Below are 17,190 nucleotides of genomic sequence, written 5' to 3' on the forward strand. Positions count from 1 at the left end.
GAGAAGGGGGTTGAGAAGGAATACAGAAGAATATAGTGAAGGATGAAGTTTTGGGGAAAGTGACAACTGAAGACAACTATGTAGCTGTCTTGAGAGTGGAACTCCAAAAAGAGAGAGAGCTGTAACTAGATTGATATTTTCTAAAGAATACTTTGCTTTCTAAAGAATGGATATTTAAGAAAGAGCAGAAACATAAATACTAATTAGGAGACTATTTTAATTTGTGGGAAAGGGAAGACAATAGGCTGAATAAGGGAAAGAACTGGACAGATTCCATATGGAATTTGAAATTAGAGACAAAAGATCTTTCTGAAGAATTGGATTTTTAGAGATAGAGAGAAACAACAGAGAAAAATGGAGAATGACTTCTGCATGTTTGGCTTGAGCAAAAGGGTGAATGTTGGTGCCATTTATTGAGGCCAAGCCCAGGAGAGGAACAGGTATGGGGGAAAATCTAGAGCTCATGTTTGAACATTTTATTTGAAATATCTGCAAGCCATCCAAGTGGAGGTGCTAAGTGGGTTGCTGAATCTAGGACTCTGGAGTTTAAAGAGTGGTCAGGGTGGGAGGGCAGAGCGTCATTAGCACTCAGATGGTGGTTAAATCCCTGCAACTCATTGAGACCTCCAGGGGAGAGACCAGTGGCCCATCCACCTTCATTCTGTTCTCTCAGTGAGTTCTCTGCCTGTGTGATGCACTTCTCTAACTCTCCGTACTCATCCATGATGCTGCATTTGTGTGGAATGATGTCTATTCCTTGTGAGCCTGCAGATCACTCACTTTTCAGGACCTCATGAGGGATGATGTGACTCTCATTCCCCACTTCCATGTTGGTCATTTCTGCTTCCACTGTTTCCTATAGTTCTGTCTGTATGCAACACACAGATCTTTCTTAATATTTTACATATTTATCTTGCAAAATCAAAATTAGGCACTTTGAAGGCAGAAACCAACATACATCATTGTTCTAGGAAAAATGTATATGTGTGCATATATATGCATTTGTGTATGAGTATGTATGTGTGTATAGTTACATGTGTGTTTGTATTTGTAGATACATGTGTATATGTATGCATATATGTACATATATACCTATGCACACACTATATTTATATAAAATTATGGAACATATATGCCATACAGTGTATTAGAGCATATAGTGTGTATATATATATACAATATAATATAGTATTCCTGGCATTAGACACAGTGATGTCATAATTCATAGGCATACAATTTCAATGTGATGAGCAGATAGATGAATGGATTAAAAATGAATGAGGTTACTAAACATATTTCCATCAGAACTTTTAGGTAAAAGTTATATTGTACCGAGACTCACATAAAAATCAACCATTTCAAGTCCATCTGATCTCCAAAGAGACTCTTTCTCAAACAGATAGAAATCTGTTTCTGGATCACTTTTGGAAGCATTATTTCAAACAAACCTGCCCATTTGGCTCCTACGTTTTCCCACAGGTGGGAGGTAATTATGAGCCACCCCTATGTCTCACTCTGCAGGGCCAGCACTGCCTTTCTTAAATTCAGACAAATGTTTAACACATTCTTCTCTTTCTGAACAAGGCCCACTTCCCTGATCAAAGGCAGCCACGATGATGGGGTTCTGCTAGCCTAAAAAAAAATCATCATCGAAGGAGCCCCTGAGACAAAGGCCTCCTCCCTCCTACTCTCATTTAATTTGTCCTAGTTTTCCAAAACCTTGCTAGGAGCCTCTACATGGCAGTTCTGACCAGTATCCACGTTTGAACAAAGTCAGGAACATCAAGTAACTTATTCTCTGACTCAGGGACGAATGTCATATAAGGCTCTTCTCTTGTTTTGCTTAGTTCCCAGCAAACATACTAACATACTAGGTAAGAAAAAAAGGAATAAGGAAAAGCAATATGGGAATGATTTAATAATTTCACTCAGTGGAATATTAGGTAAACTTTCAAGCAATAATTATGACCACTATGTAGTACTAAGAAGAACAGGCATGCCACACTAGTTTTTGTGCCCCTACCCACACACGTATATACACACACATTATTCCAAGTGCTTTGATATATTTTGGTCTCTGCCTTCAAAGTGCCCAATTTTGATTTGGGAGATAAATATGTAAAATATTTACACAAAGATAAGTGTATTGTATACAGAACTACAGAAACACTGTAATTCCAGCACTTTGGGAGGCTGAGGCAGGTGGACCACCTGAGGTTAGGATTTCGAGAGCAGCCTGGCCAACATGGTGAAACCCCGTCTCTACTAAACATACAAAAACTAGCCAGGCATGGTGGTATGCACCTGTAATCCCAGCTACTTAGGAGACTGAGGCAGGAGAATGGCTTGAACCTGGGAAGCAGAGGTTGCAGTGAGCTGAGATCACGCCATTGTACTCCAGCCTGGGTGACAGAGCGAGACTCTGTCTCAAAAAACAAAAACAAAAACAAAAACAACTACAGAAACAATGGAAGCAGAAATAACATCGATTTATAATACTTTGTACGTATTATCCTTAAAAACAAGTATGCATATGTGCAAGTCATGTAAACATAAAAATAGTCAATCTGTTAGAATGAGACATAAGTTTTCTTAAATTTCCATTACAACACCAAAATTGTACCTACAATAGCTAAAAACCTTAAGAAAGAATTCAAAAGTCAAACTGTTTTATACATCATAGTTTAAATGCTATTGTCACATGCATGTGGGTAAGAAGATTTGCCAGGTAATCATTCCAGATCAAAATCTCAGTCTCCCTCCATTGTGCCTGGATGTGATGTGGCACCTGTTAGGTCACAAACATCTTGAAAAACATGACACAGTCACTTACTGTTATTGGCTGCATGTGTGGATGTGAAGTGAAGGGACACCTTTGCACTCTTCAGCCGTGTCTGTCCCCAGTACGTTATGGCCTGCAATTCCACAACGTAGTCACAGTCTGGCTGAAGTTTCTCCAGGATCACAGAATTTTGAAACTAAAAATGAAGAGAATATATCCAAAATGCATTACAAGCCTTCCATGTCTCATCTTCATTGCAAAATCTCTTGTGTCATTATGAAGCATACCAACTTCTGATTTATTTTGCCAACTTTTCTATGTCTTTGGGATCTGAAAATTCAGTTTTACTACTGACCAAAATAAATTTTAGGCCAGATGTGGTGGCTCCTGACTACAATCCCAGCACTTTGGGAGCCCAAGGTGAGAGGATGGCTTGAGCCCAGGAGTTTGAGACTACCTGCACAGCATAGCAGGATTGTTTCTTAAAAAAAAAAAAAAAAAAAGAGCTGGGCATGCTGGTATGCACCTGTAGTTCCAGCTACTCAGCAGGCTGAGGCAAGAAGATTGTTTAAACCCAGGGAGTTGCGGCTGCAGTGAGCTGTGATTGCACCACTGCACTCCAGCCTGAGCAACAGAGTGAGACCTTGTCTCAAAAAATATAATAAAATAAAAAATAAAAATGAACTTCATAGAAAGGCCAAATGTATTTTGAAAATACCGTTTCTAAACCAATTATTGCTCTCAGATACCATGGAAATGAATCATGATGAGCCCTCTCCTCTCTTGAGGCACCACCTCTCAAAGGAGTGAGAACTGTTTATAATAAAGTAAAAGAGGTTTATGTTGCCAGATACCTGGAAAAATTATCAATTGCCACTAATTGTAATTCTTTGATACCTGTTCTAAATTTTCTAGGAGCAAATTTCTACCTAAAAGAAAAATTAACTTGACAAAATGCTTCAAGGTGCTTCATGATTTTCTGTCATAATGTTTTGGGCAGGGAGCTGGAGGGCAGGACCTGTCCGCATTTTATCATGTCACTTTTTGCTCTAGATTCCTATGTGATTCCCCAATTTCAGCTCTTTCAGCTCATAAGTGTGCATTACCATTGTTACTTGTAGCAAAATCTTTCAATATGAAAAATGCAACTGTCATAAAATTTCATAAAAATAAAGTGACCGCAGTATAATGGCTAAATATCAATGATACAGGCTTTTTGAGACATGTTTTATATTACTTTGGGACACAGATATTGAAATCTTTGGTGTAAAAAGGTTTACACCAAAGTAGTCTTCCTATCTTTTCGTTTCTAAACTTTTTTTTAATCTATGGAATTCAACTTTATAAGTGATGAGAAAAGGTGGTAATGTAAATTTTATGACAAGATAAAGGAATGTATACTAAAAGGAATCCAAATAACTATTTTTATGCAGGAAGCATTTCAAATAATACAAGATGCTTGCTATCATAAGACTCTCACTGCAGAAAATGGTTCAATGAAGATTTTATTTCCTGGCATCTGACAAACCACTCCAGATCCTTTTAATCAATGAGAACACATTGTTAGACGTGCCCTTCCTCAGCTGTTACTGCCCAGTGATTAGATTACAGATGGAAACACCTCACAACAGAAAAGTTATGAATATCTACTCTAACATTTACAAGGATCTCTCTCTCTAAAAAAACAAAAAGAGGAAAGAAACGAAAAAGAAAGACTTAAAAGTAAAGCACATTTTGCATGATATCATTTTCTATGGCCAGACAGATAAAATAGCTATCATTTAAATTGTTCCTTTGATTTCCAGAGTTGTGACTGCCATTTAGATAAAGAATAGGTCATTGGTCTAAATGCAGTTGCTTCTGCCCAAAACATAAAAGGCAAAACAGCTGGCATGCCCCTGCATTCCATGAACTTCCTTGATAGAAATGAATGGGAGGGAAGCTTTCCAGCATCTATGGCATCTCTCAGTCCAGCAGAGGCCTCTTCTCAGGCCACTTGCCTTGAGTTGAAATAACCTCTGCGGGAAGAGTAGCCCTTCCTCCAGTCCCCACTCACCCCATCTGTAGTCTTTCTCCGCTTCTTCTTCGTTGGGACAAGAGACTTACTGCTGACCGTCCAGCTCCAAAAGACCTTGTAGTGATGCACAGGGATGTCCGGCTCCTCAGGGAGATCCCAAACTATAGTGACAGTTACACTTCCATCACTGTTGATGGTGGAGTTGGCCAGCCGAAGGTTAGCTGGTGCTGGTGGGGCAGATGGATCTGAAATCCCAGTACAAAGACACATCATATGACTCCACAAAACTAACATCTCTGGACATATAATGACTACATGGTCAACATGTGAAGTATTGCTTTTTATAGGTAGAAAAGCTGAAAATGAGGGTGGGAAGACATGGTGGCTCATGTCTGTAATCCCAGCCCTTTGCAAGGCTGAGGCGGGCAGATCTCTTGAGCTCAGGAGTTTGAGAGCAGACTGGGCAACACAGTGAAACCCTGTCTCTTCAAAATATAAAAAATTAGCTGGGCAGGGTGGTGCACACCTGTGGTCCCAGCTACTCAAAAAACTCAGGCAGGAGGATGGCTTGAACCCAGAAGGTCAAGGCTGCAGTGAACTGTGATTAGCACCACTGCATTCCAGCCTGGGCAAGAGAATGAGACACTGCCTCCAAAAAAAAAAGGAAAGCAAAGCTGAAAACAAGTACTTTAAGTAAGAGCTCCTTGTTAAGCCTCAAATTAAAATATAGTCGACAAAACAGTAAGATAAATTTGTTTGGTACAAATTTGTAATCCAGAAGAATCATTTTAGGCATTTCCATACCACGGCAACCCAGCCAAATTTTTACTGTGCTGAAATTGATACATATCAGTAAAATATAGTAAAATTTAATGTAGGTGTATTGACATTAAATAGGTAAGCAACAGAAAATCACCTTTGAACACTCTGAAAAGAAAAAGAAATTCAGCTCACACAAGCAATTGTTTTCATCTTCGTGCCCTGTAGTTAGTGATTCTTGCATCAGCTAACAGCAATAAAGGGAAATCAGAAAAGAAAAAAATAAAAACCTGCACCATTCTTTATCCACACTGCACACTGGATGACTTACGGACAGCATTCAATTTTGTGATTGTACCATTTCTGGTTTGTCTTATTAACGAAAACCTTCTCAGCCGTCAAGAGAAAGATGAGGTGCTGGAAGTACCACCTCACAAATCTCCATTGAAAATTTATATTTGAAGAAGACTAAATATAGCAAAGTTGGAGGGTCTTTACTTCATTTTCTGTTATAAGTTGAGCAAGGGGAGATGCTGCTCACCACCAGTGATTTACAGAGGGTTTCATTTCCAAATGCCATCACAGGAAGATGCTGTCAATAATTCTAATTATAACACCATCTGTGTTGGAGGCTCAAAAAAGTCATATCTAACTTGATACAAATGAAGAAGAGTGGAGAAAAAAAACACCATGTTTTTACTCTCAGTCGTTTGTGGTTTTGGAATGATGGAAACCTAAGTTATTTTTTGAAATTTTTTGCTTTCCTATATCATATATAGTATCTGAACATTTAGTTAGGTTAGTTCCTTTATTTTCTAGAATAAGAAAGCTTCATGATATTTTTTAGGTAAGAGGCTAATCAAAAGCATATTATGTGATGCTGCTAGTCAAATCATTCTCTTTTTTTAAAAATTAACTTTTATTTTAAGCTCCAGCATATATGTGCAGGCTGTGCAGGGTTGTTACAGAGGTAAATGTGTGCCATGGTGGTTTGCTGCACAAATCAACCCATCACCTAGGTACTCAGCCCAGCACCCATTAGCTGTTCTTCCTGATGCTCTCCCTCCCTGCCTCCCCTTCAGCAGACCTTAGTGTATGTTGTTCCCCCTCCATGTGTCCATGTGTTCTCATCCTTCAGCTCCCAGTTATAACTGAGAACATGCAGTATTTTGTTTTCTGTTCCTGCATTAGTTTGCTGAGGATAATGGCTTCCAGCTCCATCCATGTCCCTGCAAAGGACATAATCTTACTCCTTTTCATGGCTGCATAGTATTCCCTGGTGGATATGTTCCGTATTTTCTTTATCCAGTCTACTGTTGATGGGCATTTGGGTTGGTTCCATGTCTTTGCTATTGTGAATAGTGCTGCAATGAACACAAGTGTGCATGCATCTTTATAACAGAATGATTTATATTCCTTTGGGTATATACCCAGTAATAAGACTGCTGGATCAAATGGTATTTCTGAGTCAAGCCACTCTCAGTCAACATCAGGAATCTCTGGAATGTCCAAGACTTATACTGAGATATGCTGATTCCCTGAGTGCAGGTGGGACCCAGGAGTATGTATATTTTACATGAAACACACAAGTAATACTGAGATAGATGACCTGCAGGTCAAAAGTAGACAAGTACTGCATGAGGTGGCTACAAAGCATAAGGTCTGAACATCAAATATGTAAGAAGAAAATGTTTTCTCCTGTTGTTATCGGGATGGGAAGCACCCCAATAGGCTTGGCAGAGCCATCTGAAGACTCCCGCAGTCATCAATATTCACAACACTGATCACTTCCTTCTTTTAGAAATGCAGCCTTCATTTGGTTTCCAGGACACTTACTTTACTGGATTTTGTTTTGTTTTGTTTTGTTTTGAGACAGAGTCTCACCCTATCACCCAGGCTGGAGTGCGATAGCACAATCTTGGTTCACTGCAATCTCTGCTCGCCTGCCTGCTTTAAGAGATTCTCCTACCTCAGCCTCCTGAGTAGCTGGGATTACAGGCACCTGCCATCATGCCTGGCTAATTTTTGTATTTTTGTAGAGAGAGGGTTTCATCATGTTTGCCAGGCTGGTCTTGAACTCCTGACCTTGGGTGATCCACTTGCCTTGGCCTTCCAAAGTGCTGGGATTATAGGCGTGAGCCACCATGCCTGGCCTCTACTGGATTTTCATTCAGTTTCAATGGAAGCTACTTCTCAGCCCCATGCTCCATGACCCTTAACATCCCATCATCTCTAGACAGGAGACTGTTCTGCATCTCAAGTCAGGGCCCTCTCTCTTCTCATCTACACTCACTCTCTAGCGATCTCATTGTGTGTCACAGTTTTTAAAAAGTCATTGTGCTGATAACTTCCAAACTGATGTCTTCAACATAGACCATGCCCCTGAATGCAGATCCAATCATTCAAATATCAATACTAAAAAAATACCTTCCAGTAGCTCCACTTGGAGGTCTCAGAGGCATCTCAAAACTAATGTGTCCGAAAGCAAAATCATGATCCCGCATAGCTCAACACCAATACATATCCCCCCACACATAGTCCACCACTGACATCTCAGTACATGGGAATTGTTCTTTCCAGTTGCTCTGGCCCCAACCCTTGAAGTCTTACATTTATTTTCCACTCACATCCCTTGAGCAAATTGTGTTAGCACTACCTTCAAAGTGTAACAGGAATTTAACTGCCTTTCATCACTTCCAAAGCCCTGGGCCAAGCCAACATCACCTTTCCCCGATTACTGCCAAGGGCTCCCCACTGCCTCCCTAGTGGTTTTTCTCAGTACAGCAGTCTGATGATTCTATACTGCACAGACCATGTCACTTCCGTGCACATGCCGTACAACTCACTCTTCAGTTACCTCCCAGAGCGCCTTTCCTTTTATCACCTCCACCCCTCAGCCCCAGCACACTGGTTCTCATGATATGTCTTGGAGAGGAAAACTATGATGCTACTGAGGCTTTTCCTCTCCCTTTGCCTTAGCACTTTCCCTGATGTCCCACAGCTGGCTCCTTTCCTGCTACAAGGTCTATCAAATGTGACCCTATTTAAAACAGCTACATATGCTTTTCTTCATTTACAAAAAAAAAAAAAAAAATCACCATGATTATCCCTTGCTTCACTATTGTCCAAGCCCTAATTACCATGATGGTAAATACTGAGTGCCAACTTGATTGAATTGTTCCTGGGGATGTCAGTGAGGGTGTTGCCAAAGGAGATTAACATTTGAGTCTGAGAAAGGCATTTGACTGGGAAAGGCAGATCCACCCTCAATCTGGGTGGGCACCATTTAATCAGCTGCCAATGTGGCCAGAATCAAAGCAGGCAGAAGAATGTGGGAAGTATAGACTGGTTTAGTCTTCTGGCCTACATGTTTCTCCCGTGCTGTGTGCTTCCTGCCCTCGAACATCAGACTCCAAGTTCTTCAGCTTTGGGACTTGGACCTTTGAACAGAGACTGAAGGCTGCACAGCTGGCTTCCCTACTTTTGAGGTTTTGGGACTTGGACTGCCTTACTTGCTCCTAAGCTAGCAGATGGTCTATTGTGGGACCTCACCTCATGATTATGTGAGTCAATACTCCTTAATAAACTCGCCTTTATATATACATCTGTCCTATCAGCTCTGTCCCTCCAGAGAACCCTAATACACAAACCGACACATTAGTTACCTTGTTTGCTGTCTGCTTCTACTCATGATAATGAAAGCTCCCCGAGAGGAGTAATGTTTGTCTGTTTTTTCACACCTGTATCTCCAGAGTCCAGAAGAGCACCTAGCGCACAGTATGTGCTTAGTAAGCAATTGCTGCATGAATATATGAATGAAGCACAGTCTTCTCCTAAACGTTGGCTTTGATTTGTAAGGTGATATTTCAGTTGCAGGTTCAAAGCCTGTCAATCAGAATTGCTAAATCACAAAATCCTAAAGTGAATTGCAAAATCAAAGGAGTGTTCTTCCCAGTTTGACATAAAATAATTAAAGAAACATCACTTCCTCTGGTGTAGGAGTCAATCCTTAACCTACAAAAGGGAGCTACCAACCTTCCTGGGAGGAAACCTAGTTTACAACTGAGTCATCACTTCAAGGCAAGAGAAGAATTAGAATGTGTGAACATAATAATAGCCGTTCGTGTTCTCAGCAATGCACCTGAATGTCTATATGCTGAAAATAAGTAGTCACATGAATTTTGCAGATATTCTAGCCTCATAAGTAAAATCTCAAAATAGTCTCTCCTTGTAAAGAAACTCCAACATTTAAGAAGGCCACTGATACTAGGAATTTGATCATCTCCTTTAATTTATGTTATTCATTACATCATTTCCTGCCGCGGAAAATTTTTCTTGGATGTTATAATAATCCAGAATAACATCATCTAGTTTATGAAACATTATGCAATATGAAACAACACAATTTATGAAAACATTTGAGAAAATGTTTTTAAAGATATGAATTAATAATATTTTCTTTACATTTTCTCAAAAGGAAGCCCCATTTTGAGTTTACAATATCAAAATGGCATACTTCCATTACCAAAATGAGGCACTCCCATCGCTTTCTCCCCCAAAATAATCACTAGAAAATTGTAAAACCAGGCCAGACATGGTGACACATGCCTGTAATTTTAGTGCTTTGGGAAGCTGAGGCAGGAGGATTGTTTGAGGCCAGGAGCTCAAGACCAGCAGCTCAAGACCAGCCTAGGCAATAAAGAAAGACCATGTCTCTACAGAAAAAAAGTTAAAATTAGCTGGGCATGGTGTCATGTGCCTATAGTCTTAGCTACTCAGGAGACTGAGGCAGGAGAATTGCTTTAGTATGGGAGTTCAAGGCTACACTAAGCTAGGACTACACCACTGCATTCCAGTTTGGATGACAGTGAGACTCTGGCTTTTAAAAATAGAAAACAAAACCAAAAGAGAATGGCCGAGATCACCTGTTTATTGCCATGATTCTACTCTGTAAACAAGCCATTCATTTATCCACCTATTCACTATGGGTTTCAGGTGAGACAGCATCAATCCAGTTTCTCTAATCCAGGAGTCCCCAAACTTTTTACACAGGGGGCCAGTTCACTGTCCCTCAGACCATTGGAGGGCCGCCACATACTGTGCTCCTCTCACTGACCACCAATGAAAGAGGTGCCCCTTCCTGAAGTGCGGTGGGGGGGCCGGATAAATGGCCTCAGAGGGCCGCATGCAGCCCGTGGGCCATAGTTTGGGGACGCCTGATCTAATCTGAAGCATTTTACTCAGTCCTAACAAGTTTTTATATTTAAGCAATTCTGTGCCTTGAGAATTGGTTCCCTACATTATAAAACAAGATATATTCATTTGGCTGAATTATATAGAATGTTTTCTTTCATATGTTTTAATTGTTTTAGAATTTTGAAATGTAGTTGGAGAGTTCCATGTGAAATTTATATATATATATATATATATATACACACACACACACATATAAATGCACACACACACACACACACACACTTATATAGATATACATATGCATAAATGGACAGTGCCTGAAAAGCCAGAGAGGGAAACTCTATACTATATGTTATGATAACGCTGTAAGGAATGTTACAACTTATTTCACATTTTTTTAACTGGTGAGAGTTCTAGGGGCCAAAGAGGTAAAGAGATATGTCCAAGGTCATTCTCATCATTGATGGCAGAACAAGGACTGTGAGAAGAAAAATGAGAGTAGAAAGATGGGTTTGAAGGTCTAACAATACACATCTCTATGTCCCACACTCTATATATGTTACATTCCACCATCATAATGAGGGACAATATCCCTACAGAATGTAAAATTTCAAAGCCTTTTAATGGGAAAAGTGTCTGTTACAATAGGCTAGTGCAGGCATTGATAGGCTTTTTCTGGAAAGGGCCAGATAGTAAAGATTTTAGGCTTTGTGGACCATATGGTCTCTGTTACAACCACCCAATTCCACCGTCATAGCTCAAAAGCAGCCACAGACAATATGTAAACAAATGAGCATGGTTATGTTCCAATAAACCTTTATTCACAAAAATAGGTGGCAGGCCAAATTTGGACCCTGTGCCACAGATTGCTCTCCCTTGACTGGGAGAATTTTAAAAAGAGTGATACCATTAGGTGTAGGAAACTCGACGTGAGTACTGTTTATCCCTAATTTTACAAATGTACATGTGTATTTTGTCTATTAAATGTTAACATTATTGTTCTCATTTTAGAGATGGGGAAATTGAGGATCACAGTTTGATTCACTACTTCAAGAGCAGAGTTTGATTTACTACCTCTTCAAGTGAGAGGATGGGAGTCACACCACAAGACCAGTGCTCCCCTAACCCTTCCTCTGAGTCTCAAATCAGGGCATTTTCCACCAGCTCACTCCTCTTTCTGTTTTATGCCAACTCCCTCCTTAGGATCTTCACAATTATCTGCAGAAACACACTTCAGAGAGCAAGCACATTCAGAGACAACTGAAATAGGAAGGCTATATTAGCTCCTTCTACTCTATACAATTTGTGTGATTACCAATGTAAAATATGCTAAATATTTAGCATGTATATCCAATTTCAGCCTTGGAGAAAAATAGTTCCTTTTATTGGCCAGGCACAGTGGTTCACACCTGTAATCCCAGCACTTTTGGAGGCCGAGGTGGGTAGATCACTTGGTCAAGAGATTGAGACCATCCTTGCCAACATGGTGAAATCCTGTCTCTACTAAAAATACAAAAATTTGCTGGGCATGGTGGTGCACACCTGTAGTCCCAGCTACTCAGAAGGCTGGGGCAAGAGAATCACTTGAATCCACGAAGTGGAGGTTGCAGTGAGCAGAGATCACACCACTGCACTCCAGCCTGGCAACAGAGCCAGACTCTATCTCAAAAAAAAAAAAAAAAAAAAAAAAAAAAAAGGTTCCTTTTATTGATGATCACATGTGGTGCTTTCAGCAGAAGAAGACGGAACATTTAGATTTCAGAAAGATAGATTTCAGGTTTCATCACTTAACCTCTTGTGTTTCATGCCACAAACAGGCAAAATAACAAGCACAAACGTTTGACACAATGAAAATACTTTGGACCTATGTTGGGTAAAGTGACAATAAAATCTCTTACCACTCTTGGAGAAATGCAGGCCTATTATTGCACTGACATTAATCTCATGGGAAAAGAGCACTTCTGCTTGTCCCAGCAGAAATGCCATCACTTTTTCTGAGGCAGGTTCCTCTATGTTTTCAAGACAACACTATTTGTTAAATACAGAAACCCAAGAGGCTATAAAGAGCAACGATTTGTTGTCTTGATCATCATAAAGAAACATGCACATGTGCACATGGAGAACAATACCTATTTCAAGAAAATGAATGTTGATTTTACTTATTTCATTTTTAACAATAATGTCTATAGATTAAACTTCCCACTGAAATGCATCATAAGAATACCTCATAAGGTATGCTTATGGTATATACTTGGTATAACTTTGGTCAAGTGTAGCTGTATTTTAAAAACAATAATATAACCATGTCACACAGTTTTCAACTAAATACAAAGTTTGGTTCTAATAATATTTAAACCTTTTTTTGTTTGTTTGTTTTCTTTCAGACTTAGCAGTTGGGGTAGTGTCCTTCTCCCTTAAAAAAAAAAAATTAGCAAAGCTGCTGAAGCTACACTGCAGGCGAATTTCCAACAATTAAATAGTTTCAGGACATATGTCCAGCCAAGCCTTTTGCCCATTGGAAATGGCACATCCCAAGCAGCTGTGGAACAGAGTAAAAAGTCATGGGTCCCCACGGGGCAACAGGGAACTTTATTACCATCAGTGATGTCTGCTCTAGTTTTACTGACACTCTGTAATGCATGCGTGGAATAACATCTAGTGTGATACTTATATGCTGTGAAAACAATGCTGTCTGCTTCCTTTTCCTTTGTAATGTATCTTACGCACATGGGAAAATGAGGAAAAGATGGATGAAGAACTTGGAATTCGGAAGGAAATGAATATAATAACTAAAAGATAATATGCTAGGTTAATGATAACTGAAGTTGGATTTTTATATGTTTCTTCATAAGTTCCCTTAAAGGTGTGTTATTTAGTAATGTCAAATTGATATTGACTAATTTCAAATGAACAAACACATGCTTGCCTGCTTTCGCAACATATCAAAAAAAAAATGAATTTGGATTTTGCCTTGTACAATCCACAAAATTGAAACTCTTCCTTTTACTATCCATATTGACACATAGATATGGATGGTCATAGTAGCCAGAAACAAACACATTATTTCCCAAACTCAGCAAACTGGTAAATACTATTTTGTAATAGGTAGTGGCTACTTAAGCAATATATATTTCCAATACTAAGCATGCAATACATTTATTCTTCTTCCTCATTTGTTAAACATTAGCAATATCAAGGAAAGGTTAAACACCAATTTACTGAAAAAAGATAAGCAACTGCAACATGGAGCCCACAAGTATATTTATATTTGTAACCCTGACTCCAACTTGGTCATTCACAAAATTTGGGCTATTGGTTAGACATTAGTGGTCTTCTTATTTCAAGAAATGGACAAAAAGCTTGTCCAATTTTGGGAAATGAGAGAGAAAAAAAAAACAAACCAGAAAGGGATGCCTGTGTCTGATTATTACCTTTGTATCACAGAGGAAGAAGATTAGGGATATTTAGTAATGTGAGGATTCCATTCATGATTTCATCACATTTTATTCATGAAACTATTAACATATTTATTTTAAACCATAATTCAAAATGTATCAGATCCACTCTGTAACAGGAATCACACCGATGCTGAGTTAAACAAGAGGTAAACAACGGACGTTTTCAGGGTCCCACTCTGACTTTCTTGTGCTTTGCTGCTTCAGGACACATCAGCTCAACTTCTGAATAACCTCCCACAGCTCCTCACCTCTGGCTGTGTCTGGGCTCAGAGCAAGCTCTGCCAGCATGCAGACCAGATAAGCTAGAACAGCTGCATACTGACTGAATACCCTTAACCCCCTCCAGTGAGGAGTTCTGAGGTGTGTCCTGCGTGCCTGTGGGAAGGAAGCTTAGGTTGCCTATGGTAAATAATTCACCCTTTATTGTATTCCTTCTACACCCTGTCCTGCTTTCCTTCTTACCTACCACAGTCCTGGATCACTTCCTAAGTAAACTGCTCACACTCAAAGCCTTCACTTGGGTCAGCTTCTGAAGGTGTCTAATCTTTTTTGGGCAATCTTTAGTTGTCGAGATTTGTGGTTCAAGGCAGCAAATATCAACTTCTGTAGGAATATGCAGACACATCAACACCTTGTACTCAGAGGTTTCATGTTGTTCGTTCCAAATGGAATGGGATAGAAAAATTTAGGTAGACCCTAGGATCTGGCAGGACTGATGGCTAGAAAAATACTTTATCCCAGGAGTGACCTGTGAAGGTAACTTACTATGTATAAGGATACAGTCCCACATTCTAAATAAAGAGACAAAAAGTAGACATGAGCACTAGGCATTAATCCATTAAACTATTATTCATTTTTAATTTTGAAGCCAATTTCCCTCCTCAAGTACCAGGAGGAAATACAATATAGAGAATAAGCAAAAACAAAAATTATCCCAAAGTCTTACAAAAATTAATGATTTTGCCCATTCTATGTTTATGCATTTTTTTCTGGGAGAGGTAAGAGTTAGCAATAAAAATATTCAGAAATGGTATTCACCAGGAAAAGGAAAAGCCTGAAACTATTTTACTAATCTATGAATAACTTAGAATTTTCTACAAAAATAGATACGTTGAGTTAGGTCTAAGTTATGTAAAAATAAATGAGTTAAGAAGAAATTAAATAGTAGCCAATTCATTTTGGCAAACACAGACTAATTTTGTATTTTAAAATAACTATAAAGAAGATAAGGACAAGATGTTTGCCTTTTCCGTGAAAATCAGCTTTATAGCCCATGAATCCTATGCAGTGAGCCCAAACTAAATGGAACTCATTTTTCCATTTCCTTCTGTTTAATTTTACTTTTATTTTCTAAGGTATTCATGATAGATGAAAAAAATAAAATAAAAACCCTTCACGCTTTCCTTGACCCAGGCTTAATTTATCAAAGCTGTCTCTCTACCCAAACCAAATACAATAGATAATTGCTTGCTCCTTGCGCCAACTACTACCTTGGAAGTGGTGATTGTTTTTTAAAAGTAATTTTAAACCACTGGAAGACTGGCACAGATTCATTTCTGGAGCAAACAGGGATAAATGGGCATTTATTGAATGAAACTGCACCATTTTTTGAAACACTGCAGTCATCATTAAAATGTTCTATCTCTCACTTTGACAAATGTACCTGATATGATTTGGCTGTGTCCCCATCAAAATCTCAACTTGAATTGTATCTCCCAGAATTCCCACGTGTTGTGGGAGGGACCCAGGGGGAGGCAATTGAATCATGGGACCACTCTTTCCTGTGTTATTCTTGTGATAGTGAATAAGTCTCACGAGATCTGATGGATTTATCAGGGGTTTCTGCTTTTGCTTCTTCCTCATTTTCTCTTGCCGACACCATGTAAGAAAAGCCTTTCACCTCCCACCGTGATTCTGAGGCCTCCACAGCCATGTGGAACTGTAAGTCCAATTAAGCCTTTTTTGGTCTCTGTTTTGGGTATGTCTTTATCAGCAGCGTGAAAACAGAGTAATACCACACTCAAAATTTACATTTCCATATGTCTCAATTTGAGGTGCATCCCAAATGTTAATTCTTACACTCTTAAAAACCAAAAATGTAAGCACTGAATTCACAGTAGATTCCATTATGTGTTCAGTAAAGATGTATCACAGAATGACGGGAGTTTAACAAATCAGTAAAATGGTCAAACACTCCCTCCAGGATGTGTCTAAAGGAGACCTAACCATTACACTAACAAGATGGTGCCACATCTTTCCCTACCTTCCTCAAGTTCATCAAATGTAGAAAAGAGCCTCACTGGGGAAAAAATATCTTTAATAACTTTATTGAAATACATAATTTCCATACCATAAAATTCTCTCAAGTGCTCATTGACATTATTGTATTTACTGTGTTGCATAACCATCAGAATCACTGGGTTCTAGAATGAGTCCATCAACCCAAAAGATTGATCCTTCATGCCTTATTGATAAAATTTAAAGGTTGAAACAACAACAGCAAAATTTTCTGTCTTTACCTTCTCTTTTTGTTACCCCTGTTTCATTTCCTCATATATTGAAAAAAGATTTGTTGAGCAGCTACTATGTGTCAGGTACTGTTCTAAGCAGCAGGAATAAGTAAAAAAGAAATCATATCTGGTCTACGAAACACGCATGGATACACACATTCATCCTAACTGGATGCAAGGGGAAACAATGGACAAGATTAATGAGTAATATACTAAAGCAGGGTAGACAGTGATAACAGAAAGTAAGAACGAAAATGCAACACAAGCAAAGTGGATTTGTTTGCTTGTTTGTTTATACATACAAGTAGCATGGCTAAAGATGGTTTTGCTCGAAAAAGCATCTTTTTATAAAGAAAACCATCTTTTTATAAAGACAGTGAGTCAGCCAGCCTTTCAACAATCTGAAGGAAGAGCATTCCCAGGTCCAGTAGGAGGTAAATGCCAATATCCTGAAGCAAGGGAAAGATT

The 17,190-nt window shown here is 39.1% G+C and overlaps 1 protein-coding gene across 1 annotated transcript in view; it reads right to left on the reverse strand.

The window, feature by feature from the left end:
* Positions 1–17,190, reverse strand: part of ANOS1 (anosmin 1) — a 195,427-nt gene that overhangs the window by 30,642 nt on the left and 147,595 nt on the right. Inside the window, exons 7-8 of the mRNA XM_010336194.3 lie at positions 4,839–5,044; positions 2,834–2,978 (exon numbers count right to left, since the gene is read on the reverse strand). Coding sequence (XP_010334496.2) covers positions 2,834–2,978; positions 4,839–5,044 — 351 coding nt within the window. The remainder of the gene's footprint in view (positions 1–2,833; positions 2,979–4,838; positions 5,045–17,190) is intronic.

Source organism: Saimiri boliviensis, chromosome X, assembly GCF_048565385.1.
Source record: "Saimiri boliviensis isolate mSaiBol1 chromosome X, mSaiBol1.pri, whole genome shotgun sequence".
NCBI lineage: Eukaryota > Metazoa > Chordata > Mammalia > Primates > Cebidae > Saimiri > Saimiri boliviensis.